At 38.3% G+C, this 27,330-nt stretch overlaps 1 protein-coding gene across 5 annotated transcripts in view; it reads left to right on the plus strand.

Annotated features, from left to right (window-relative positions):
- Positions 1–27,330, plus strand: part of HIVEP1 (HIVEP zinc finger 1) — a 150,145-nt gene that overhangs the window by 115,686 nt on the left and 7,129 nt on the right. For all 5 annotated transcript variants that reach the window (XM_032140245.2, XM_032140244.2, XM_032140243.1 and 2 more), the window contains 2 exons: positions 554–729; positions 5,555–5,656. In XM_032140245.2, the coding sequence (XP_031996136.1) occupies positions 554–729; positions 5,555–5,656 (278 nt within the window). The remainder of the gene's footprint in view (positions 1–553; positions 730–5,554; positions 5,657–27,330) is intronic.

Here is a 27,330-nt window from a genome sequence, read left to right on the forward strand (position 1 = left end):
ATATCTTTGTGTATTTTGTTGTGAACAAAAACATCATAAAAGCCAATTATAGTAAAGCTCCAAAATATTTCAGTACTTAAAATTATTGTGATTGAATTTAGCAAAGAAGAAAAAATTTTAACCAATGACTTAGAAACAGGGAAGTATTTTAAAATTACATACAGTAGTGGAGCGCAGTGGTGCGCACCTGTAGTCCCAGCTATTCCGGAGGCTGAGGCGGGAGGATCATGTGAGCCCTGGAGGTTGAGGCTTCATTGAGCTACGATCACACCACTGTGCTCCAGCCTGGGCAACGGAGCAAGACTGTCTCTAAAAAAAAAAAAAAAAAAAAAAACGAAATATAATATTGCAAAAGTTTGTTTGATTAGAATTAGCTATATTAAGTGTTGATGTAAAAAGTTGGAATATTCTGTTACGTACACATGCATAAAATTGTTACTGGTTGAGTATAAAAGTTGTGCCTTGTTTTATTTTTGGGTTGAATTTTAATCATCAATATTTTCTCAAAGACATAGTATCCAATCTCCCTATTCATTTTTTTTCTTTAAATTAGATATAAGTCAAATGAAGAGTATGTATATGTCCGAGGCAGGGGAAGAGGAAAATACATTTGTGAAGAATGTGGAATACGTTGTAAGAAACCTAGCATGTTAAAGAAACACATACGAACCCATACAGATGTCCGCCCCTACCACTGCACTTACTGTAACTTCTCCTTTAAGACTAAAGGTATGAAATGCACATTGCTTCAAGGTCCTTTTTATATGTGTTTAGGTGGGAGAGCTAAAACCCAACTATGCGTTTTCTTTGACCAACGAAATAGTAGCTTAAATAGACTAATGTAAATTACATCTTGTCAGTGTTGTAGTCTTATTACTTTATATGATTTTAGACCCATTGGGAAAAAGTTTTTAATTGTACACTTCTAGAATAAATATATAATATTTTTAAAAGAGCAACTGCCCTTTTTAAAAAATTTAACTCCTTAAATTGCAGTTGTACATCATGATGACTAATATACCTTTTCAAAAATGTTTAATTTGGGGCTGAAGAATAAAAATAAATTTTCATGATCACAAGTAAATTCACTGGGTGCTAAAAGATTGAAGATTTAAAATAATAACTACAGTAAACTTCTATACTAATTACACTTCTGTTTTATTGTCTAATTTTAGGCATACATAGCCATTTTTTTCACGATGCTTTTTTTTTACACAAATACTGTTAAATTTTAGCTTCAAAAATTTTCTATAGTTTCTATTAATGTTTATAAAGAAATCGCAGAACTAATCGTTAAAATTATATTTAGGACCCTTTCTGGTTTTTTAAATATGTTTTTATTTATAAGCCTTACTCATAGTTAATTTTACCCTGTACAAGTTTCTTGATACATACAATAGGTATACTACTTTAAATGTTTGCTTCCTCTGTCAGGCTCCTTATTCATGAACAATTTGTTACTTGAGATTTTAATTTTATGTGCCACTTTCTAAAAACCAAAGCTCTCTTTTTAACAAAGGTAATTGTGAAAACATGTCTGAGAAAACAGTATCTGTAAAAATATATATATATATTTAATTGATTTTTAAAAATAGAAACAACTTTTATCCTTTGAGTTAACATTTACTTTTTTCTTATGTTGGTTGTCTTTGCAGTTTTTGTTTTAAAGATTGATCAACTCCTTAGCAAAATTTATTACATTTTTTGGCTAGTATTTATGGGCATTTAAAGAGAGTTGTAACTTGTAACAACCACATGCTTCAAATTAGTGCTCTCTAAGTGCCAATGGTGTCTGAAACAATGATGGAAAAACAAAATATTCTTCGGATGGCTTTGAATATTTCAAAAAAGTTTCAAGAGATGAGAGAGGTTGGGAGGGATACTCAGGATGCAGTTTTTTAATTGTGATGTAGAACCTCCCTCTGTCGTTGGAGGGTGAGTTTAAGAATGATTTTCCTTCCTGGTCCTGAGGGAGGACTCTGATAGGGTAAAGTACTTTGGTCTTTTAACTGAGTTTATTGCTTTTTTGCTCGTTTTGATCCTATGATTAAGAAACATCTATTAGTTTCCTTTATGAGACAAGAAGCATATTTAGAAAGCTAATATTACTAATAAAAGATTATCATGTGCAAAAGAATGTTATCAAATACAAGAAGATCAAGATACAATGGGAAATGGGTATTTCTCAATAGAAAGAAGGAAAAGAATCAGGGTATTTAAAAAATATTTATCAAGTAAGGGCAAAAAAGGAAGGACAACCTAGATGTGGTAAACCAAATGTAATTAGAGATTTCTTGGCAAGGAAAAATATGATGAGTCACAAATATTAATCTTAGTGAAATAACTCAGAGATTTTAGATAAATGTTAACTAAATGGTGGACAGTCCATAATGACCCCTGAAGAGTGAGCATTGCCTGTTAGTACTTTTCATGCCTTACGTATCTCTAATATGCTGTATATCTGCATTTGCATTAAATTTTTTGTTTTGTAAGACGTCATGTGGAATTATATGATAAATATTTATTTGAAGGAGGCTATCCTTGCTAAGGAGACTGGTGAAGAAAATGTTAGAAATTCAGGATTTTCCTATTCTTGGCATGACACTTCTCATTTTTTTATGGTCAGCTTCCTTTTTGAAGTCTACTTTTTGTGAATCTATGTAAAACAGATTCCACAGCACCTTTTAAAGGCAGTTAAATAATAGTAGACCTTTTTTTGAATTAGGCCCCAGATTTTCACCTTCTCTGATTTACTTGATATCCTAGCCAGTAGGATTCCACTTATTATTGAAAGTGTCTGGTTACTAACAGAAGGAAATAGTGATGTGATGTCATACTGTATAAATACAGTATGCAAAGACAGCAAAACGCTATCAAAAATAATCTGTAGAGCTAAAAATTGATGCTTCTGATGGTAATGCTTACAAATCCATAATTCATTATTTGCCCTCTGAGTTTATTTTCTGAGTACATTTTCAAAATAATTTTAATTGATTTGTTTTCATGATTCAACGTTAAAGGTCAGTCAGCAGAAAATATATAAAGAGCTTGTGTCTCTGCAAGATTTAGTCTCATTTATATCACAGAAAGTTAGACTGTATGTAGCTAATAGGAATCCAGAAACAAAACCTCTCATGCTTTCCAGAGGATTCAGATAAATGTTTATTAAATCTGTCAGAAAAATTATTTATTAAATTAACACACAAGGTTTATAAAATTGCTAGGAGATATTTGCATTTCAATATGGGCACACTTTCAATATTTTGTATATTGAAATGAAGATTTTTGTGTATTTTACATTATTTAGGAAGTTGATTCATAATAAGTAATAGCTAAAGTTATGAGAAAATATGCTTACTAAAAACTTGTATTTCCAAATTTGTCTAGTTACAATTATACATTAGCTTCTTAAAAAGTAAGTAACCTGCATTGGCTATCTAGGGAGCAAAAACATTTTAAAAGAGGGCCAAGTGCGGTGGCTCACACCTGTAATCCTAGCACTTTGGGAGGCCAAGGCAGGCGGATTGCCTGAGGTCAGGAGTTTGAGACCAGCCTGGGCAACATGGTGAAACCCTGTCTTAACTAAAATACAAAAAATTAGCCTGGCGCAATGGCAGGCACCCGTAATCCCAGCTACTCGGGAGGCTGAGGCAGGAGAATAGCTTGAACCCAGGAGATGGAGTGAGCTGAGATCTCGCCACTGCTCTCCAGCCTGGGCAGCAGAGTAAGACTCCATCTCAACAACAACAAAAAAAGAGGACTATTAGTGGACCTTATAATTTGGTTTGTAATATTATTAGTATTAACACACTGAAAACATTTTGACTTACAAGTGGAAATTTCAACCATAGATATCTAAACCGTTTTTATAATTTCGTAATGTGAAAACTTTACAGCTGTCATATAAAAGTAGAGATCTGTATAATGAACACCATTGTGCCCATAATCTTTTAATAATTGCTAAGATTTTGCTATATTTGCTTCATATTTTTTTCAGTATACTTAATGTAGATATCAGAGATAGCCAAGTGTTAATGCAGGTGTTATCTCCAGAATCACAGAAGTCAGGGTTTGATGGACCTTAGCCATCATCTGGTCCTGGCAGCCTCTTAAGCCTGACCTCCTTAAGTACTAAGCTCTGGGGTCCTGCATGGTGGGCTCAGACAAGAATGTACTATGTAGTGCAAGAATCAGCTTGTACAGGGATGACCAGTTTCACAGGCTTAGTGCATTTATCAAGAAATTGAATAGATAACAGCTATTTTCCATGTGCTTCGGCTCCTGCAAGCCCAAAATTTGGACCAATGATTCAGACATTTTGAGATCTTCTGAAGACTTATTCTCAAATACTACTTTGCCTCTGCCCACTAAATTCAATATTTAGAGTTGCTTTTGTTTCTCAAAAAAGATGACTTGCCCTTGTTGGCAATGTTTTTGTGTGTGGTATTATCCACTGGAGATGCTTGTTATCCTCAGAAGAATCTGAGCTGTTTCCCCTGGATTCAGTGATCACTTGAGGCAGGTGTGCTAGTGGTTCTCAGCTAGCATGGTCATACTTAAAGAGGTCGATACAACAGCTGCCAGAGGAAACACTCCTTTACTGGTACTATTTTGAGACTTATACTCTATATGTGAAGTGAAATTAATACAGGAAATGCTTTCTCTTATTCCAGAAATACTGTTTATAAAATTACAATGACCGAAAATAGTTTTTCATAGATGGTCAAGCTTGAAACTTTAAAAGGTGAATTCCAAGGTACCAGAAATAAGAAACTCAAAGCTAACATGGTGAACAGATACTAACAAAAAAAATTAAAAGGCCTTATGGGAATCGAGACCAGATATATGCCTACAGGCATGCCTGTCCTGAGATAGCATCTGAGGTTCCTGAAATAAGCCTAGTCCTCCTGTCCAGTGACTTTGGGCCACGTGGGAAAAACCCTAACCGCTTATAAGTAAAACCCTATATCTATACCATGCAAAAACAAACAAAAAAACTGGTCCAGAGTCAGTTGTCTGAAGCCAATAAAACTGTTAAGGTCCCAGGCAGAAGCAATTGGAAAACTGCTTTATAGAGGTGTTTCTGCAACCCAGGGTACTTAGGATTCCATGGAAAACAATCTTGCTGAGGATAAACTTACAATTAAAAGTAAAAAGCATGCAAAGAAACAAATGAGAAAGAGCCAGCAGACATAACAAGTGGAGAATTCACACTCCAAGAACTACAGATCACAGTGTAGTCTGAACGGGACTTTAAATTAAGTATGTATAAAATGTCCCAAGAAATAAATAAGGACTAGAGAATAGAAAACATAAGGTAAAGGAGATGTTATCAAAGTAGAGGAGGCAGATTTTAAGAAGAAAGTATAAACTGATAAATAACAAGGTATTACAACATGTAGATACCAAATTTTCTTTTGTTCACATTTTAGTCATTGAATTGTATGACCACAATCTGTACTTTTGTTTGAATAGGAATGAAATTTGCCAGTGTTTACAAATGCAATAGCAAAATCATACTACTTAAGCTTAGTAAACATTCTTTTCCCTTAAGGAAATCTGACAAAACACATGAAGTCCAAGGCACATAGCAAGAAATGTGTGGATTTAGGCGTCTCAGTAGGTTTAATAGATGAACAGGATACAGAAGAATCAGGTAAGGCTTTATACCATATTTTTCAAAAATGCTATTTATAATGTACAATTTTTTTTTGCTTCCATACCCTTTCCATTCCCACTGATACTGCCTAATTCCTGTTTTCATTACCTCTTATTTATATGCAGTAGACTCCTAATTAGTTTTTCCATGTCTAGGTTGTCCTCCTTCCTATTCATCTATCCCCCACGATGTTCATCTTTCTGAAGCATGTGTCTGATCATACCTCTCCTCTGCTCAGAGGTTCTCATCAGTTCCCATTTGTCTAGAAAATAAAATGTGAACCCTTGACCTTGATCAAAATCCTTTGTAATCTGCTGCTTACCTACTTCTCTACCCTTCTCATTTCTCTCTTTTACCTACCCTCATGCTTGAATTTCCTGCCTACTTGACATTGATTGCTCTTCACCTTTACACTGCTCACTTAAAACCCCAGCCCTCACTTCCCACACAAACGTGGCTCCCAGTGCCCTGGTCAAAATCTCAGTTTCCTTCAAGATCCAGCCAAGTCCGCTGCTGTCATGAAGCCTTCTCTGATTTTCCTTTTCCACACCTCTTGCAGGAAACAATTCTTCGCTTCTCTGGACTCCTCTAGTATTTTACAATTTCCTCCCTGAAAGCATTTAATCCCCTTCTACCTTGTTCTGAGATTATTCACGTGCTCACGTGAGCTCCCACCACAATGATTTAGCATGTCATGAGCAGAGCCAGTGAGTGCGTAACATGTGCTCACCAAAAGCATTTAGCACAGTGCCTTGCGCTGCGCAGCAGCTCCATATTTGTGGAATAAAATGTTTGTTTACTTCTCTAAAGTGTTTATTATTCTGAAAAGGTTAAATGGCTGTTTTTTTTAAACAGTGTTAACAAATTTAAGTATTTATGTCTGACCAATTTTGAGGAAGAATAAACCTGTTCCTCTGTTCTAACTCATCAGAGAATAGAAATATCTTTTTGTGAAACTTGTTTTTAACCCAAGGATTTATAGACAAAAGAAAAAAAATTTGAAAAAGTATTCTGCTTTTTAAAATGCCCTGAATTAAACATTTACCTGCTTGCTATATTTTTCTTAACATGTATTAGTTTGGTCTAGAGAAAATTTCCAAAGAGAAAGTGATGAGGACATCATTGAATATATAGGTAAAAATTCAAATGCATTTAATCCCTGTAACACACGAAATGAATCAGCCTGAATTTACTTCTAAATATACAAGAGAAATGACTCACATCTTCAGTGATACAGAGCAATTCAGTTGTAAAAAGCTAGGAAAAATGTGTAAGAGTTTCAGCAGGTATATTTATTACCCACTGACTAGAAAAGGGACAAGGTAAAGGTATTATTATAGTATATACTCATGTATATCTTCTTCAAGAAGATGAAACTTATAAAAATTAATGTGTCTGTAGAATTCTCTAAGTTGTTAAGGGAAGGTAGCACTTGTATCTTAAATTTGCATAGGAGAATTATAGTTTCTGTTAATTATCATGGGTTGTTTACATTTGCTGACTGACCTACCTATGTATTTATTCATTGTTGTATTTTCATCTAATTCCAAAAGCATTTGAACCTGGTCTTAGATTATTACTCAAAGTTGATATCCTAATTCCGTATTTAGATTGGAACTTCTGATAAACAATGTAGTTTTACCTTTTTCCTTTCAGTTTACTTTTTTTTAAAACTACTGTATTTGTGGGTAGTGTGCTCAAAGTTTTTTTTTACAGGGTTTGTCAAATAATAGTGAAGTAGAACGTAGAGGTGGAGTTTTGCCAAGTGCTGTGCCATGCTGTGCTAGAGACCTAACATTCTGTGTTGCTACACCAGCAGAATTTATTCCTCTCCTTTTGCTTTATTATTATTAAAGGCTTACAGTGTAGGTTTAAATATAGTAAACAGTTGTTGTTTTAAACAAATGATCTTGTTTCATTGTGCTTTTCTGTGCTTTTAAAACATATTTGGAGATTTTTTACATACAAAAAAGTACAAAGTATTTTATTGTGTGTACTTATGTATTCACGGCAGAGTTGATTATAAATATTTTCTCATATTTGCTTCAAGTTCTTTCACAAATTCAATATATTTTTTAAAAACCAGCTCAGCGAGGTTATTGCTGCTGAGGGGCAGCTTCCCTCACTCCCCACTCCGTGCCGCTCTGCTGTCCCTCTCAGGGGAGCTCTCACTGCATTGGGGGTTTTCCTTTCAGTTCATTCAACGTACATGTATAGGTCTATGAATAGTGTGCGATTTTATGTTTGTATTTTAAATTTGCATAAACAGCACCACTTTGTATGTAGATACCTAGATATTGTGCTTGATGAAATTTTACATTGTTCTCCAGAAGAGACTTTCCATTTCCTCACCTCTTTAATTATACCTAATATTGTTAGAATTTAAATTTTTGGCCAATTTGATGGATTTGTTTGTTGTCTTTCTGGTTTATTGATTACTGAGATTGGGTCTCATTATTCTTTGAAACAAACTTTTACTCCATTAAACTGATGATAGCTGGAGATGGGATTTTGCTTAGCAATTCTGCACATGTCCCTGTTTGAGGGGGCAAGCCAGAAGCCTGCAGCATGATGCTGTGTCTGGAGGGTGCACTGTTTCTAGCCTTCCACTAGCCCAGAGTGGGACCAGCTGTTTCTTTTCAGTCTTCTGTGCTGGCTCCTCCTCACCTCCCCAGCCTCTCCCATAGGCCCCAGGGCTGTGGCCTTTGATCTCTTCCTGTCTGTGCTCACTTTGTAGGTAGTCTCATCCGGTCTCCTGACTTCACATACCATCTCTGTGCTGATGATGCCCCAGTTCGTTCCACATGTAGGTATCATTCTGACTTACCCCACCAGTCTCTGCTGGGGTGTCTAATTAGTATCTCAGGTCTGATGTGTCCCAGATCCCTGGTTCACCCCTTACCTCTAAGCACACTTCCCCCGTAGTCTTCCGCCATCCTTCCAGCTGCTTGGCCAAAAATCTTGAAGTCATCCTTGATGCCCATCTTTCTCACGTGTTGCCTCTAATCTACCAGTAAAACCTTTTGGCTCTTCACTTCAAAATGTCTTCAGAATCCATCCACTTTTAATCACCTCCAACACCCTACGCCAGCCACATCCTCTCTACTAAATTGCTTCTGGAATAGCTCCTGATTGGTCTCTGGTTCTACCCTGCTCCTTTACAGACTGTCTTCCACATAGCAGCCAAAGTGGCCTTGTAATTCCTTTGCTTAAAAGCCCCAGGGGTTTCCTGACTCATTTGGAGCACTGGTCAGGCACCCACCAGTCTTCCTTCTTACCATCTCCCTGAGGCTCACCTCCCCATCCTTCCTCCCTTGCGTGCTCAGCTGCAGCCACATGGGTCTCCTGCCTCTTTCTTGAAGAGGTCCCTGTCTCAGGGACTTTGCACTCCTTTCCTCTGTTAAGAATGCCCTCTAGGAGGATTCCGTTCCAAGATGGCCAAATAGGAACAGTTCCAGTCTGCAGCTCCCAGCGTGACTGACGCAGAAGACGGATGATTTCTGCATTTCCAACTGAGGTACCTGGTTCATCTCATTGGGACTGGTTGGACAGTGGGTGCAGCCCACGGAGGGTGAGCCAAAGCAGGGCAGGGCATCGCCTCACCCAGGAAGCACAAGGGGTCAGGAGATTTCCCTTTCCTAGCCAAGGGACACTGTGACAGACACTACCTGGAAAAACGGGACGCTCCCGCCCAAATACTGCACTTTTCCAACAGCCTTAGCAAATGGCACACCAGAAGATTACATCCTGCATCTGGCTTGGTGGATCCCATGCCCACGGAGCCTTGCTCACTGCTAGTGCAGCAGTCTGAGATCTACCTGTGAGGCAGCAGCCTGGCAGGGGGAGTGGCATCCGCCATTGCTGAGGCTTGAGTAGGTAAACAGAGAGGCCGGGGAAGCTCAAACTGGGCAGAGCCCACCGCAGCTCAGCAAGGCAGGCTGCCTCTGTAGTCTCCACCTCTGGGGGCAGGGCATAGCTGAGCAAAAGACAGCAGAAACTTCTGCAGACTTAAACATTTCTGTCTGACAGCTCTGAAGAGAGCAGTGGTTCTCCCAGCATGGTGTTTGAGCTCAGAGAAAGGACAGACTGCCTCCTCAAGTGGGTCCCTGACCCCCGTGTAGCCTAATTGGGAGACACCTCCCAGTAGGGGCCAACTGACACCTCATACAGGTGGGTACCCCTCTGGGGCGAAGCTTCCAGAGGAAGGATCAGGCACCAATATTTGCCGTTCTGCAATATTTGCTGTTCTTCAGCCTCTGCTGGTGATACCCAGGCATACAGGGCCTGGAGGGGACCTCCAGCAAACTCCAACAGATGTGCAGCTGAGGGACCTGACTGTTAGGAGGAAAACTAACAAACGAAAGGATTAGCATCAACATCAACAAAAAGGACATCCACACCAAAACCCCATCTGTGGGTCACCAACATCAAAGACCAAAGGTAGATAAAATCACAAAGATGGGGAGAAACCAGACCAGAAAAGGTGAAAATTCTAAAAACCAGAGAGCCTCTTCTCCTCCAAAGGATCACAGCTCCTCGCCAGCAACGGAACAAAGCTGGATGGAGAATGACTTTGACGAGCTGACAGAAGTAGGCTTCAGAAGGTCAGTAATAACAAACTTTTCTGAGCTAAAGGAGGATGTTTGAACCCATTGCAAGGAGCTAAAAACCTTGAAAAAAGATTAGACAAATGGCTAACTAAAATAAACAGTGTAGAGAAGACCTTAAATGACCTGATGGAGCTGAAAATCGTGGCACGAGAATTACGTGATGCACGCACAAGCTTCAATAGCCGATTCAATCAAGTGGAAGAAAGGGTATCAGTCATTGAAGATCAAATTAATGAAATAAAGCAAGAAGAGAAGGTTAGAGAAAAAAGAGTAAAAAGAAACAAACAAAGCCTCCAAGAAATATGGGACTATATGAAAAAACCAAATCTACATCTGATAGGTGTACGTGAAAGTGACGGGGAGAATGGAACCAAGTTGGAAAACACTCTTCAGGATATTACCCAGGAGAACTTCCCCAACCTAGCAAGGCAGGCCAACATTCAAATTCAGGAAATACAGAGAACACCACAAAGATATTCCTCGAGAAGAGCAACCGCAAGACACATAATTATCAGATTCACCAAGGTTGAAATGAAGGGAAAAATGTTAAGGGCAGCCAGAGAGAAAGGTCGGGTCACCCACAAAGGGAAGCCCATCAGACTAACAGCAGATCTCTCAGCAGAAACTCTACAAGCCAGAAGAGAGTGGGGGCCAGTACTCAACATTCTTAAAGAAAAGAATTTTCAACCCAGAATTTCATATCTAGCCAAACTAAGCCTCATAAATGAAGGAGAAAAAAAATCCTTTATAGACAAGCAAATGCTGAGAGATTTTGTCACCACCAGACCTGCCTTACGAGAGTTCCTGAAGGAAGGACTAAACATGGAAAGGAGCAACCAGTACCAGCTATTGCAAAAACATGCCAAATTGTAAAGACCGTCAATGCTAGGAAGAAACTGCATCAACTAACGGGCAAAATAACCAGCTAACATAATGAGAGGATCAAATTCACACATAACAATATCAACCTTTAATGTAAATGGGCTAAATGCTTCAATTAAAAGACACAGGCAAATTGGATAAAGAGTCAAGACCCATCAGTGTGCTGTATTCAGGAGACCCATCTCACATGCAGTGACACACATAGACTCAAAATAAAGGGATGGAGGAAGATCTACCAAGCAAATGGAAAACAAAACAAAACAAAAAAGCAGGGGTTGCCATCCTAGTCTCTGATAAAACAGACTTTAAACCAGCAAAGATCAGAAGAGACAAAGAAGGCCATTACATAATGGTAAAGGGATCAATTCAACAAGAAGCTAACTGTCCTAAATATATATGCACCCAATACAGGAGCACCCAGATTCATAAAGCAAGTCCTTAGAGACCTACAAAGAGACTTAGACTCTCACACAATAATAATGGGAGACTTTAACACCCCACTGTCAATATTAGAGAGATCAACGAGAGAGAAGGTTAACAAGGATGGATATCGAGGACTTGAACTCAGCTCTGCACCAAGCAGACCTAATAGACATCTACAGAACTCTCCGCCCCAAATCAACAGAATATACATTTTTCTCAGCACCACATTGCCTTTATTCTAAAATTGACCACATAGTTGGAAGTAAAGCACTCCTCAGCAAATGTAAAAGAACAGAAATCACAACAAACTGTCTCTCAGACCACAGTGCAATCAAATTAGAACTCAGGATTAAGAAACTCACTCAAAACTGCACAACTACATGGAAACTGAATAACATGCTCCTGAATGACTGCTGGGTAAATAATGAAATGAAGGCAGAAATAAAGATGTTCTTTGAAACCGATGAGAACAAAGACACAATGTACCAGAATCTCTGGGGCACATTTAAAGCAGTGTGTAGAAGGACAGTTATAGCACTAAATGCCCACAAGAGAAAGCAGGAAAGATCTAAAATCGACACCCTAACATCAGAATTAAAGGAACTAGAGAAGCAAGAGCAAACAAATTCAAAGCTAGCAGAAGGCAAGAAATAACTAAGATCAGAGCAGAACTGAAGGAGATAGAGACACAAAAAACCCTTCAAAAAATCAATGAATCCAGGAGCTGGTTTTTTGAAAAGATCAACAAAATTGATAGACTGCTAGCAAGACAAGAAAAGAGAGAAGAATCAAATAGACACAATAAAAAATGATAAAGGGGATATCACCACCGATCCCACAGAATACAAACTATCATCAGAGAATACTATAAACACCTCTGTGGAAATAACCTAGAAAATCTAGAAGAAATGGATAAATTCCTGGACACATATACCCTCCCAAGACTAAACCAGGGAAAAGTTCAGTCTCTGAATAGACTAATAACAGGTTCTGAAATTGAGGCAATAATTAACAGGCTACCAACCAAAAAAAGTCCAGGACCAGACGGATTTACAGCCAAATTCTACCAGAGGTAAAAGGAGGAGCTGGTACCATTCCTTCTGAAACTATTCCAATCAATAGAAAAAGAGGGAATCCTCCCTAACTCATTTTGAGGCCAGCATCATCCTGATACCAAAGCCTGGCAGAGACATAAGAAAAAAAAGAGAATTTTAGACCAATATCCCTGATGAACATCCATGTGAAAATCCTCAATAAAATACTGGCAAACCAAATCCAGCAGCACATCTAAAAGCTTATCCATGGTGATCAAGTTGGCTTCATCCCTGGGATGCAAGGCTGGTTCAACATATGCAAATCAATAAGCATAATCCATCACATAAACAGAACCAATGACAAAAACCACATGATTATCTCAATAGATGCAGAAAAGGCTTTTGATAAAATTAAATAACCCTTCATGCTAAAAAAATTTCAATAAACTAGGTATTGATGGAACTTATCTCAAAATAATAAGAGCTATTTATGACAGACCCACAGCCAATATCATACTGAATGGGCAAAAGCTGGAAGCAGTCCCTTTGAAAAATGGCACAAGACAAGGATGCCCTCCCTCACCATTCCTATTCAACATAGTGTTGGAAGTTCTGACCAAAGCAATCAGGCAAGAGAAAGAAAGAAAGGGTGTTCAATTAGGAAAAGAAGAAGTCAAATTGTCCCTGTTTGCAGATGACATGATTGTATATTTAGAAAACCCCATTGTCTCAGCCCAAAATCTCCTTAAGCTGATAAGCAACTTCAGCAAAGTCTCAGGATACAAAATCAATGTGCAAAAATCACAAGCATTCCTATACACCAATAATAGACAAACAGAGAGCCAAATCATGAGTGAACTCCCATTCTCAATTGCTAAAAAGAGAATAAAATATCTAAGAATCCAGCTTACAAAGGATGTGAAGGACCTCTTCAAGGAGAACTACAAACCACTGCTCAACAAAATAAAAGAGGACACAAACAAATGGAAGAACATTCCATGCTCACGGATAGGAAGAATCAATATCGTGAAAGTGGCCATACTGCCCAAGGTAATTTATAGATTCAGTGCCAACTCCATCAAGCTACCAATGACTTTCTTCACAGAATTGGAAAAAAACTACTTTAAAGTTCATATGGAACCAAAAAACAGCCCACATTGCCAAGACAATCCTAAGCAAAAGGAACAAAGCTGGAGGCATCATGCTATCTGACTTCAAGCTATACAACAAGGCTACAGTAACCAAACAGGATGGTATTGGTACCAAAACAGATATATAGACCAATGGAACAGAACAGAGGCCTCAGAAATAACACCACACGTCTACAACCATCTGATCTTTGACAAATCTAACAAAAACAAGAAAAGGGGAAAGGATTCCCTATGTAATAAACAGTGCTAGGAAAATTGGCTAGCCATATGTAGAAAGCTGAAACTGGATCCCTTCCTTACACCTTATACAAAAATTAATTCAAGATGGGTTAAAGGCTTAAATGTTAGACCTAAAACCATAAAAACCATAGAAGAAAACCTAGGCAATACCATTCAGGACATAGGCATGGGCAAGGACTTCATGTCTAAAACACCAAAAGCAATGGCAACAGAAGCCAAAATAGACAAATGGGATCTAATTAAACTAAAGAGCTTCTGCACGAAACTACCATCAGAGTGAACAGGGAACCTACAGAATGGGAGAAAATTTTTGCAATCTACTCGTCTGACAAAGGGCTGATATCCAGAATCAACAAACAACTTAAACGAATTTACAAGAAGTAAACAAACAACCCCATCAAAAAGTGGGCAAAGGATATGAACAGACACTTCTCAAAAGAAGACATCTATGCAGCCAACAGACACATGAAAAAATGCTCATCATCACTGGTCATCAGAGAAATGCAAATCAAAACCACAGTGAGATACCACCTCACACCAGTTAGAATGGCCATCATTAAAAAGTAGCAAGCGACAAATGATGGAGAGGATGTGGGAAATCGGAACACTTTTACACTGTTGGTGGGAGTGTAAACTAGTTCAACCATTGTGGAAGACTGTGTGGTGATTCCTCAAGGATCTAGAACTAGAAATACCATTTGACCCAGCCATCCCATTACTGGGTATATACCCAAAGGATTATAAATCATGCTGCTATAAAGACACATGCACGTGTATGTTTATTGCGGCACTATTCACAATAGCAAAGACTTGGAACCAACCCAGATGTCCATCAATGATAGACTGGATTGAGAAAATGTGGCATATACACCATGGAATACTATGCAGCCGTAAAAAAGGATGAGTCCATGTCCTTTGCAGGGACTTGGATGCAGCTGGAAATCATCATTCTGAGTAAACCATCACAAGGACAGAAAACCAAACACCGCACATTCTTACTCATAGGTGGGAATTGAGCAATGAGAACACTTGGACACAGGGAGGGGAACATCACACCCTGGGGCCTGTCATGGGGTGTGGGCCTGGGGGAGGGATAGCATTAGGAGAAATACCTAATGTAAATGACGAGTTTATGGGTGCAGCAAACCAACATGGCACATGTATACCCTATGTAAACAAACCTGCACATTTTGCACATGTATCCTAGAACTTAAAGTATAAATAAAAAAAAAAGAACGCCCTCTACGAGATACCGTGAGACTTAACGCCACCCTGCCTTCAGCTCTCTAGCAGATGTCCCTTGATCAGTGGAGCCTTCCTGAATATAAATATATGTAAATATAAATATATATAAAAACAAAAGGCACCTCACCCTCTTACTGCTAGCATCACTTAACGCCCTTTATTCTGTTTTCTTTTTCCTCATAGCACTTCACCACCACCAGACACGTGTGTGTGTATTATCTGTTTCTTCCAACTAGAAAATAAATTATGTAAGGGCAAAGATGATGTTTTGCTTGCTGCTGTATCTTCAGCTCCTTAGGATTGTGCCTGGCAAATAGTAGGTAATAAACAGTTGTTTATTGAATTACTAGAAAAAAGTCTCTAAAATCTGTAGTCCTGCAGCATGTGAAGAAGGAATATTAGACTCTGCCTGCTTTTCTGAAAGTGACATATACTTAAGTGATGCTAATAGGATATGTAAGAACATGCTTCATATGTTTGAGCCTTGATGATCTCTGACATGAGAAATGGGGTAAACCTTTTTTTAAAAAGGACAGTATAATCTGTTCTTGGCAGCAGCTTTCTGTAATCTAGGAAATAATTCAATATTATTAATTTTAGAATTAGATATAGTCGGCCGGGTGCAGTGGCTCACGCCTGTAATCCCAGCACTTTGGGAGGCCAAGGCAGGTGGATCATCTGAGGTCAGGAGTTCAAGACCAGCCTGACTAACGTGGAGAAATCCTGTCTCAACTAAAAATATAAAAATTAGCCGGACATGGTGGCACATGCCTGTAATCCCAGCTGTTCGGGAGGCTGAGGCAAGAGAATTGCTTGAACCCAGGAGGCGGAGATTGTGGTGAGCCGAGATCGTGCCATTGCACTCCAGCCTGGGCAACAAGAGCTAAACTCCATCTCAAAAAAATAATAGTAATAGTAATTAGATATAATCGTTTTTCATTAAATTCCTTCACTAAAATCAAATGGTAACTGTGCTACTTGATACCTTTACTTATAGTGTTTATGTTATATGGCCAAGGTCAGTATAGGTATTGTTGATGTGATAATGGCATTTGTTTGTTAATTTGTTATTTATTGGTTATTGGATCAGATGACTAGAAGATGATTCAAGTGTTTTGACTATTCTGTGTTCTCATCCTCAGTAATGATCATTCCAGGTTGATAAAGATCTGTTGTTTTTTAATAGCTCCAGAGGAGAAAAGTTTATTCTCTTTTTGAATGATTTTTTTTTTATATATCACTTCGGCACCTATTCAATGTGTGCACAATTACTTTCTCTCAGGAGCTCCTGGCTGATGGGTATGATGTGGCATGAGCCCAAATTTGGCAAGGTTCACTTCCCAAGGCTAGAATCAGGGAAAGACCGGTGATGGCCAAAGTGGTCCCAGAAGGAAGGGAAGGAATTTATTTATCCCTACACTGCTTCATTTGGAAGGCTGTTGGTGAGGAGGGAACGGAAGGGCAAACATTCTAGACCAAGGAGTTGCTTGACCAAAGACACACAGGTTGGGGAAGAGGAATAGGGTATAAGAGTGTGAATGGGACAGAAAAACGAGAGAGTTCCACAGGGCCCAAGGCTGGGAAGCAGGCTGGGGGACAGGTAATAGATGCTGTGCAGGGGAGTTTCAGCATGAGAACTGCCATTTCAGGTTTAAACTCTATTCACTGGGCCTGGATACAATGAACACCCGTATCATGTCAGTTTATACCCATTTCTTCATGTTCTGAGACTTGAAAACTATTATTTTTTAGATAGGATTCTTGAGTTATTTTAATTTTTCTAAGTAGTGACACATACAGCGTTTCTTTGATTACAAAAGTCTGAACTGAAGTTGTTTAAAGCCATTGCCCCTTTAGGACCACATATATCTGACTTTTATCCTGGGTTATGTTCTCAAATGTTCTGGAGACAAGATAAAAGATTATAGGGCTTTTAATCTGTGACCCTTGAATTTTCCTTGTTGAGGTTTGCTGTTTGTTTGTTTTGTGCTGTTGCTGTTTTATTTTATAGTGGGAATTTAGACAGTAATGACAGAAAGAAGCATGTTTCATTAAGTGGATGATCCCATTCAGCAGCAATAATGCCAATACTCCCACAGAGCCAAAGCCTTTGTTCTGGGTGGATGAGTGTTTTATAAAAGAAGTACCTCAGGACTTCAGCCTCTCTCATTCTCCACCAGATAGAGTTTAACAGTTTGGATGGAAAGTCTGAAATGATTTTCCCTTGTGATATCCTGTTTTTTATGTCTATGTATAAATGTATAATGACTAATTTGGAAATATCGCTATCAAGTTATTAAACTAGGAAGCATTATTTCCCCTGGAATTAGTTTCTGCTCTGGCCCGGGATCACTGTGGTGTAGAACTTTCACCACAGAGTAGCCTCTGGGAAAAGATAAGGCCTCTACTTGTCCTACTTTAACGCTTCTGTATAGGTTTTAAAACCTTGCCCCAATCAACTCTATAAGAACGTTATAAAGAGAGCAATGTGTTATAAAGTGTTTCATTTTACTAACAATTTTATTTTCCAAGGAAAAATGCAAATGATTACTATATTAGACATACAGTAGGAGTAGAAGAAGTGGCTGACTTAAAACATGATGAAGGAGAATAAAATGTTTCTGGTACTACAGTTTCAAGTTTTGAAGTGGACAGCCCAGCAGAACAAAGCTAGGGAGGCCTGGAGGCTGGTCACTGTCGAGTGAGTTCATGTGCCTGGTTCTCCCCTGCATCCTCTTCACACCCCAATGCATCTCCACCTTCCTCATCATAGGGGGTGCCTGCCCCTCTTTGGGAGCAGGCTCTTGGCAGCAGCTCCTTTTGAGAAGTGAGCCACTATGTAGAGCCTCTGCCATTCTTGAGAGTCCTGCCTGACAGTGTATTCTCCATTTTCGTAGCCCAGTCAGTGAGGATAAGTGAGAACATTGTATCGTGTAAAGTGGGATCTTTTGACACATAAACTTGCTGCCTTTTCCTTTTGATGGTGAACAGCCTTTTGTGGTATCATGGGGTCTTGATATCATCTCTCATCTTCTTAATCTAACATAATTCGAATATTAGTCGTACTACACAAATAGACTGCTAGAAACCACACCGGGATTTCATTTGCTGTGTGTCAGCAGTAGAAATTCAGGACAATCCTGGTTTTGCCAGCAGTGAGGTTCCACAGCAGTTATCAAAGTCAGTCTCTTACTTTTATTCCAAACAGTGATTTTGGTGGCTTTTCAGACACCTTTCATTATGTCTTCACACCTGCAGTTATCAAGGGATGTCTGGTCTAGCTATATGAAAACTGAAAATCCAAAATAACCCAGGAAACTCTCTTATTCCCTGGGTTCTCCCAAACACAGTCGAAGTATGTTGTTTCGTCATGCTAACAGATTATAGATGACTATCAGATAAAACAGTGCTGAAAGAAAAATGGCCCACATCAGGAGCCACATGTCTTTTCAGGAAGCAGTACTATGAAACATCGAGTCTTGATCAATATGAAAATTGTCTTCTCTGTTTTGGTAGGCACACTTCCTGTTCCCTAACAACAGGGTGGTAGTGACATCAGTAGTGGGGTCCTGCAGCATGTGAAGAGGGAATATTAGACTCGGCATGCTTTTCTGAAAGTGACGTATACTTGATACTAATAGGATATGTAAGAGCATGCCTTGTATGTTTGAGTCTTGATGATTTCTGACATGGGAAATGGGGTAAACCTTTTTTTAAAAAGGACAAAATTTGGGAGACCTGATTGTAAATCGAAAAAGTCACAACCCCTGCCAGAGTTTGCAGAACGGTACCCAGAAACCTAAGGATTGTGTTTTTAGGTTTATAGGACACATTTGGGGGCTTAGTCATTTAACTGATCTTTTCTGTAGCATAAACATAATCATCACCAGGAAGTGTCTCTGAGCTTTCACTCATTAAACAAAATGTACTAAACACTTAGAGGCAGTCAGTGTTACTGCAACGCACCCCAGTGTAGTATTTATTTTTTAAACATCATTACCACTTGGTAATATCTCGGTCAGCTCATAGCGTTCTGGAAAAAGCCCAGGTCTTATGCTATGTTTGTGCTGAGTTACTCCCTTACATATGCATTGTTTTGTTTTTCACTAAAGGTTGTCTCCATATTTCTTTCTAATTAATGTCAGTGTTTTCCAAGCATTATCTTCAGTCTTTTCCTTTTAAGGATCCTAGACCTGTTCTCTACTCTGCCAACCATACCACACCCAGGTTATCATTCACCATCATATTGTGCCTGGTCCCTGGTTGATAAAGAGTGTTCATTAAAGGGTGATGTGAAAATGATGTGATGAAAGGCCACAGACCCTTTCTGAATTCTTTACCACCCTTAGCAACAGCAGGCTGTGCGGCTACCTGTCTTATCTTTTAGCAGATGGAATTCATGTTCTAATTCTCAATGGAATAAATTAGGGGATGTTGGGAAATGTTTGCTTTTAATGAAGCAGGAGGAATTATACATTTTTATAAGCCAGCCATTAAAATGTGGACATTTGGCATTTAAAAGAAGCTTCTATTTAGTTTAAAACTAGCAACTTGAGTTGCAATGATAAATGCTCATGGGAAGCCTAATCCCTCAGCTCCACTGCACATTCCCTTGTTTTCTTGCCATAAAACATGATATAGCCTCAGGGATTTTGTTCTCCTATTCTTGGGATATTAGTGACTACATTTTAGTTTTCACCTTTTGTGTCAAAAATCATGCCGCCAGCAATTTGCTTTTCATCCTTTGATCCGAAGAGTGTTTTCGTCAACAAATGCTGGACTTCAATGCAAGGAATGTTAATGTGTACCCTCAGCTGCCAGCTAGGAGAGCCGTTTAGTATGACGAAGTGCAGTGAGAAACATTCTTGTTGGAGTTTAAGTACTTACAGTAAAGATGATGTTTGATCACAGGTTTTAAAACCTATATCACATTTACTCTTAAAAATAATTTAGGTGAATTTTTAAAAATTACTAGCAAAGCTTTTTTTCCAAATGAAACCTGTAGAATATATTATCATCAGGATTTTTATAGAACACATTATTACTCTTTTTAAGAAACACTTCCGTGTGTAGAATGTGAAACCATAATAGGCTTTAGGATTTATACTTAAAATAAAGCAGTGCTAATATTATTTTGAAGGACACACACATGACACAGTATTTTGGTTTACTTCCTAAAGTTAACAGACATTAAACTCTGCCCCATTATGTTTTTAATGATGATTTTATCTTTAAAATATACATATAATTGTATTCACATTCTTTAAAAAAATTTTTTCCCTAGGTTGCCATTGTTTATCTGGCTTTCAGAGTAATATTTCTAAACATATGTGAAAAATAAAAACAGGCAAACTTCAACAACAAAAGAAGGTTGCTACCCTCGGGAGCCCCTTCTCTCAGGGAGCCCCTCCTGCTGCTTTTGCGACTCCGACTCTTCCAGCAGGTGTCACTGTCTGGCAGCAGTGGGCGGACAGATTGCGGTTCACCTGACTCATCTTTAAATGATAACTTTTAAAATATATCTTTAGTGAAGTAGTTTGACATAAATTTATCAAAACCTTTACTTTTGACAAAAATATTGCTACGTCATATGCCTGCTTTTTCCATCATAAATTGAAATTCACAGAAAATAAAGGAATTAATCCTGTGCTGATATAAAATTTTATTGAGTATTAGGAACATTTGTTTATAACGAGAGGGGAATGTGTCTGGGAGGACATAATTAAATGGAACTTTTAGGACCATTTATTTATGAATTTGCTAAGCAAATATAGATTCCTTAGGTCTGGTCTAGAGTCTCTGATGGCTGCAAAGGGGTAAGCCACAGTGCTTACCCTCCTGAAGTATTAGTCTGTATTATACAGACCAAGAAAGAAACTATTGTAATAGAAAAGGAGAAAGTCAGTGTATCTTGTTGGCATAATGACGAGGCTCCTAAGTTCCTAGAAACCTGTTTTTGAATCCTGGCTTTGATGCATTCTAATCATTTACAGTACAAGTGTCTGAACTTCCTTGTGGACGATGGGTGTGGTATCAACTCTGTCATGGGGTGGTAATTAGGTTTAAACATGGAGGGTGATGCGGCATAGATGTTAGCAAACCTTTTATGTCCAGGGCTGGATAGTAAATATTTTAGGCTTTGCAAGCCACATATTCTCTGTCTACTAAACTGTGACTGTAGCACAAAAGCAGCCATAGACAGTATGTAAACAAATGAGCCTGGCTGTGTTCCAATAAAACTTTATTCACTAGAACCAGTGGAGAGCCACATGGCAGCTGGTGACCATAGTTTGCCAATCCCTGATATAACAGTTACTCACCTGTAATCCCAGCACTTTGGGAGGCTGAGGTGGGTGGATCACCTGAGGTCAGGAGTTCGAGACCAGCCTGGACAACATGGTGAAACCCAATCTCTACTAAAAATACAAAAATTAGCCAGGCGTGGTGGCGAGCACCTGTAATCCCAGCTACTCGGGAGGCTGAGGCAGGAGAATCGCTTGAACCTGGGAGGCAGAGGTTGCAGTGAGCCGAGATTATGCCACTGCACTCCAGCCTGGGTGACGGAGCAAGACTCCGAGACTCCATCTCAAAAAAACAAAAAACACAAAAGACAACAACAAAAAGCCAGTTACTCAACACAGTAGCATAGTTGTTACATTAAGTAACATGCAGTAGCAAAGTGAGCAGTATCACAGAGTCATCTATGACAAGTGTTTTGAGTCCATAACCAGTCCTTGTTCTTGTCCTCACAGACTTGTTGATCCCAGGCAAGGCACTTTTCCTTTCTGGGTCTTCTATCAGTACGACTTTTGATTCAGCAGCAGTAGTCTTGTTTAGGGGGCAGGGGCAGAGGTTAAGGGAGACAGGGAAGTATATAAAGGACTTTTATTCGTATGAATCCAAACAGAGGGCAGAGTTGTCTGTGCTTTGTTTTGGTGCCGTGGATATTTATAAGGATACCATTGTCTTCTGTTCATTTAAGCTACCCATTTTATCTTTTCTGTGTTACCCAGAATATCAGTCCTGTTTAACGAATACATAATGATTCAAAATTCATTTGTAGGTTTTTAAACTTTGACAGTGGTCTCCTCTAGCAGAGATTTCAGATACTATGTATTCAGAGACAGAAACATCATTCTGTGCTTATCTCAGTGAAAGAAACCCAGGAAAGGAATCCCAGCCCCTCCTACATCCTCTCCAAGCTACAGGCATGTGGCTGGTCCAGGAGGGGAGAAGGGAGCAGAGAAGCCACCCTGTGTGTCTTCTCACCCATACTGCTAATCCTGACCTGACCTGAAATTTGATAGAATCAAGGCAAAATAAGATTAAAATGGAGCCAAATAGTTTTACACTTCAAATAGTTTTTACATACATAAAAAATATATGGTGTTCATTTTAAATTATTCATATTATTTGCATATACTACAAAAGAAATCAGCATGCTTGAAACATATATATCTTAACAATTTAAAATATTTATACTGATTCTTAAACTTTTATACAATGCAGTATATTTGAAATTTTACAAGTTCAATTATTTACATTCTCCTTGGGGACTACATTTTGTATATTCTGTTACTTGTAATCAAATAATTATATGATGCTCTTAATGTCTATACCTACAAACATTGAATTCATGCATATTTATAAGGTAGCTTATTGACTGTAATTCATTGTTGACCTTTCTGATGATTCTGTGGTTAGATTTTTAAAATATGATTGAATGTGGAATGTCTAGGCATACACTAACATGGGTTTGAATCTCAGCTCTGACATTTATGAGCTGTGGGCTCAACACTTTAAAAGTAATTAACTGCATTTCTCATCTATTAAATCATTCTCTGAGAAAAAGTCAACTCCTTAATTAGTCCTTGTTTGAATTATGATCAAATAGTATTGGTTTGTACAGAATGGTGCTAACTTAGGATCCAGGCTATGGATGGCTGCAACCGGAATAGAGCCATTTAGTCATCATATGTACAATAGAGTAAGAAATAAAAAAAAAATAGATAAAAGGGCACTTTTAGGTACTAAGAATTTAAAATGGGTATCTAGGTTACAGTGAATTGGGGTGAAATTTCCTGTGCTTCCAAGTTAACCAATAGAAGTGTTGAAATTGATTTCAAGAATTGATAGTGTCCTGTTAAACAATAGGAAGACAGAAGGTACTTGTGAGAAGTCTTGATTTGACTATGGGGCTAATAGGGAGGTGCTTGTTGGTGCAAGCTTATCTGAGAGAATAGCGATATCAGTAGAGTAAAAGACCCTAGGGCGGGCCGGGCGCAGTGGCTCATGCCTGTAATCCCAGCACTTTGGGAGGCCAAGGCAGGTAGATCACTTGAGGTCAGGTGTTCAAGACCCGCCTGAGGAACATGATGAAACCCCGTCTCTACTAAAAGTGCAAAAATTAGCCGGGCATGGTGGCGGGTGCCTGTGATCCAAGCTACTCAGGAGGCTGAGGCAAGAGAATCAGTTGAACCTGGGAGGTGGAGGTTGCAGCGTACATGTGTATTCCATATATACAAGTGAAGATATGAATCCATACTGATAACTTCCAGTCCAGCACCACTGAATTTATTCTAGTCTTCTCCATTTCCTTCTCTTCTTCACCCACAGTGAGAAACCTGGTTTGCACCTACTGTATGTTTACATATTTGCTCAGTTCTAGTATATAAATAAACTAGTTTCAGAAATCCTTACCTTTACTCCTGTAAGAAACAGATTTAAAATTACAGTGCAGCATGTGCCATTCTTGTCTCTAGCCTTCACAGTCTCCGGTCAAAACCCTCTTTGCCCAGGTTATCTAGGACAGGACCTTACTTTCCATGCCCTTAGCGTGGCTGTGCCATTCATGCAGCTGCAGTCAGAGCCATCTGTCTCAGCTTGCATTCCTGTTAGGTTCACCCCACATCCTAGTTGATTCTGTTTTTATTTACTTACAATAAAATTCACTTTATGGTCTATAATACGTGGTTTTTGACAAATGCATAGAATTGTATGTTCACATGGACACAGGAAGGGGAACATCACACACCAGGGTCTGTCAGGGGTGGGGGACAAGGGGAGGGAGAGCATTAGGACAAATACCTAATGCATGCGGGGCTTAAAACCTAGATGACGGGTTGATGGGTGCAGCAAACCACCATGACACATGTATACCTATGTAACCTGCACATTTGCCACATGTATCCCCAAACTTAAAAGTATAATAAATTTTTAAAAAATTGTATGTTTATCCCCCCTTTCTTTTCTAATGTTGGTAATTTGTATCTTCTGCCTTTCTTTCTTGGCTATTGTTACCAGAGAATTTTTCTAAGAACCCAGCTTTTGGTTTCATTGCCTTTCTCTATTTTTCTTTTTTCAATGTCATCATTTCTGTTCTCATTTTTATTATTTTCTTCCCTCTCCTTGCTTCGAGTTTAGTTGATCTTCTTTTTCTAATTTCTAAAACTGAAAATTTAGATTTATCCGAGAGCCTTCTTTTCTAATGAAAGTGTTGAATACGATAAATTTCCCACTGACCACTGCATTAGTTACATCCCGCAAAGTTTGAATGTTGTATTTTAATTTTCATCCAGTTGAAAATATCTGACATTTTTTGAGACTTTCTCATTAACCCAATGAATATTTAGAGATATGTTTTTTTTCTTCAACTTGTAAGTTCAGGGGTACATGTGCAGGATGTGCGGGTTTATTACACAGGTAAACGTGTGCCATGGTGGTTTGCTGCACAAATCATCTCATCATCGAGGTATTAAGCCCAGCATTTCTTCCTGATGTTCTTCCCCCACACCCCCATCACCCCCCAACAGACAGACCCAGTGAGTATTGTTCCCCGCAATGCGTCCATGTGTTTTCATCGTTCAGCTCCCACTTATAAGTGAAAACATGCGGTATTTGGTTTTCTCTTCCTGCATTAGTTTGCTGAGGATAATGGCTTCCAAATCCATCCCTGTCCCTGCAAAGGACATGATCTTATTCTTTTTTATGGCTGCAGAGTATTCCATGGTGTACATGCACCACATTTTCTTTATCCAGTCTATCATTATGGGCATTCAGATTGATTCCATGTCTTTGCTATTATGAATGAACATATGCATGCATGTTATCTTTATAATAAAATGATTTCTGTTTCTTTGGGTATATACCCAGTAATGGGATTGCTGGGTCAGATGGTATTTCTGCAGAGTTGTAGGTCTTTGAGGAAACACCACACTGTCTTCCACAATGGTTGAGCTAATTTACACTCCCACCAGCAGTGTCAAAGCATTCCTTTTTCTCTGCAACCTCTCCAGCATCTGTTATTTGTTGACTTTTTAATAATAGCCATTCTGACTGGCCTGAGATGGTGTCTCATTGTGGTTTTGATTTGCATTTCTCTAATGATCAGTGATGTTGAGCTTTTCTTCATGTTTGTTGGCTGCATGTATGTGTTCTTTTGAGAAGTGTCCATGTCCTTTGCCCGCTTTTTAATCGGGTTACTTTTTTTCTTATAAATTTGTTTAAGTTCCTTGTAGACTCTGGACATTAGACCTTTGTCAGAGGAATAGATTGTGAAAATTTTCTCCCAGTCTGTAGGTTGTGTGTTCACTCTGATGACAGTTCCTTTTGTTGTGCAGAAGCTCTGCAGTTTAATTAGACCCCATTTGTTAATTTTTCCTTTTGGTGTTTTCGTCATAAAATCTTTGCCCATGCCTATATCCTTAATGATATCGCCTAGATTTTCTTCTAGGGTTTTCATAGTTTTGCATTTTACGTTTAAGTCTTTAATCCATCTTGAGTTAATTTTTATATATATTGTAAAGAAGGGGTCCAGTTTCAGTTTTCTGCATATGGCTAGCCAGTTTTCCTAGCATCATTTATTAAATAGGGACTCTTTCCCCCATCACTTCTTTTTGTTTGTTGAAGATCAGATGGTTGCTGGTGTGCAGTCTTATTTGAGTTCTCTATTCTGTGCCATTGATCTATGCGTCTGTTCTTGTACCAGTATCATGCATGTGTTCTTTAATTCTGCAATAATTTGATGGTTTTTCAGATATCTTCCAATTAATTGATTTCTGGTTTAATTCTGTTTCCATGTAAAAACACACTCTGTATGGTTTCTACTGATGTTAGATAGTTGAGGTTTATTTTGTAGCTCAGAATATGGTATATGCTGGTGAATTTCCACATACACTTATATAAAAAGTATGTTCTGCTGTTCAGTGGAACATTTCTGTAAATGTCTGTTAGGTCTTGATAGTGTTTTACAGGTCTTTGTGTTCTTCCTGATTTTCTATTTACGTGTTCCATTAATTACCAAGAGTGGATTATTGAAGTCTTCAGCTCTGATGATGGATTTATTTTTTTCAGTTTCCGCTCATTTATTTTGAAGCTCTATTGCATACACACTTAGGATTGTTATGTTCATGGGATGACCTATATCATTATGTAATGCTCCTGTTTATCCTTCATAATATTCTTTGCTCTGAAGTCCACTTCGTCTGATGTTAGTATAGTTTCTGCAGCTGTATTTTATAAAGTTATTGATTTATAGTATATCTTTCTCCAAACTTTTATTTTCAACCTATTTCTTTATATCAATATTTAAAATGCATTTCTTATATACAGTATATACATGGGACTTGTGTTTTATTCAATCCTAGTCATTTCTGTCTTTTAATTTATGTGTTAGACCACCCCTTTTAATGTTATTATTTGTGTAATTGGATTAAAATGTACCATATTGGCAGCCGTTTTCTGTTTGTTTCATTTTTGGGTTTCAGTTTTCTTTTGATGCCTTCTCTAGTATTAATCGAGTGTTTTTTATGATTCTGTTCTATTTCCTCTACTGACTTATTATTTATACCTTTAAAAACTTGTATTTATCTACCTTCAGATAATATTACATTGCTTTACATGGAGCCTATAGACTTTACTGCAGTATATACACAGCCCCTCCTTTCTGTCCTTAATGCTATTGTGGCCATACCTTGTTACATTTACATAGTACGAACGCACAGTACATTGTTTTAGACATTCAGGTATCTTTTAGAGCAATTAAAAAATAAGAAAAAAATTATGTCCCCATTTATTCTATTTTCACT

The sequence above is a fragment of the Hylobates moloch genome, unplaced genomic scaffold (genome assembly GCF_009828535.3).
Source record: "Hylobates moloch isolate HMO894 unplaced genomic scaffold, HMol_V3 SCAFFOLD_20, whole genome shotgun sequence".
Taxonomy (NCBI): Eukaryota; Metazoa; Chordata; class Mammalia; order Primates; family Hylobatidae; genus Hylobates; species Hylobates moloch.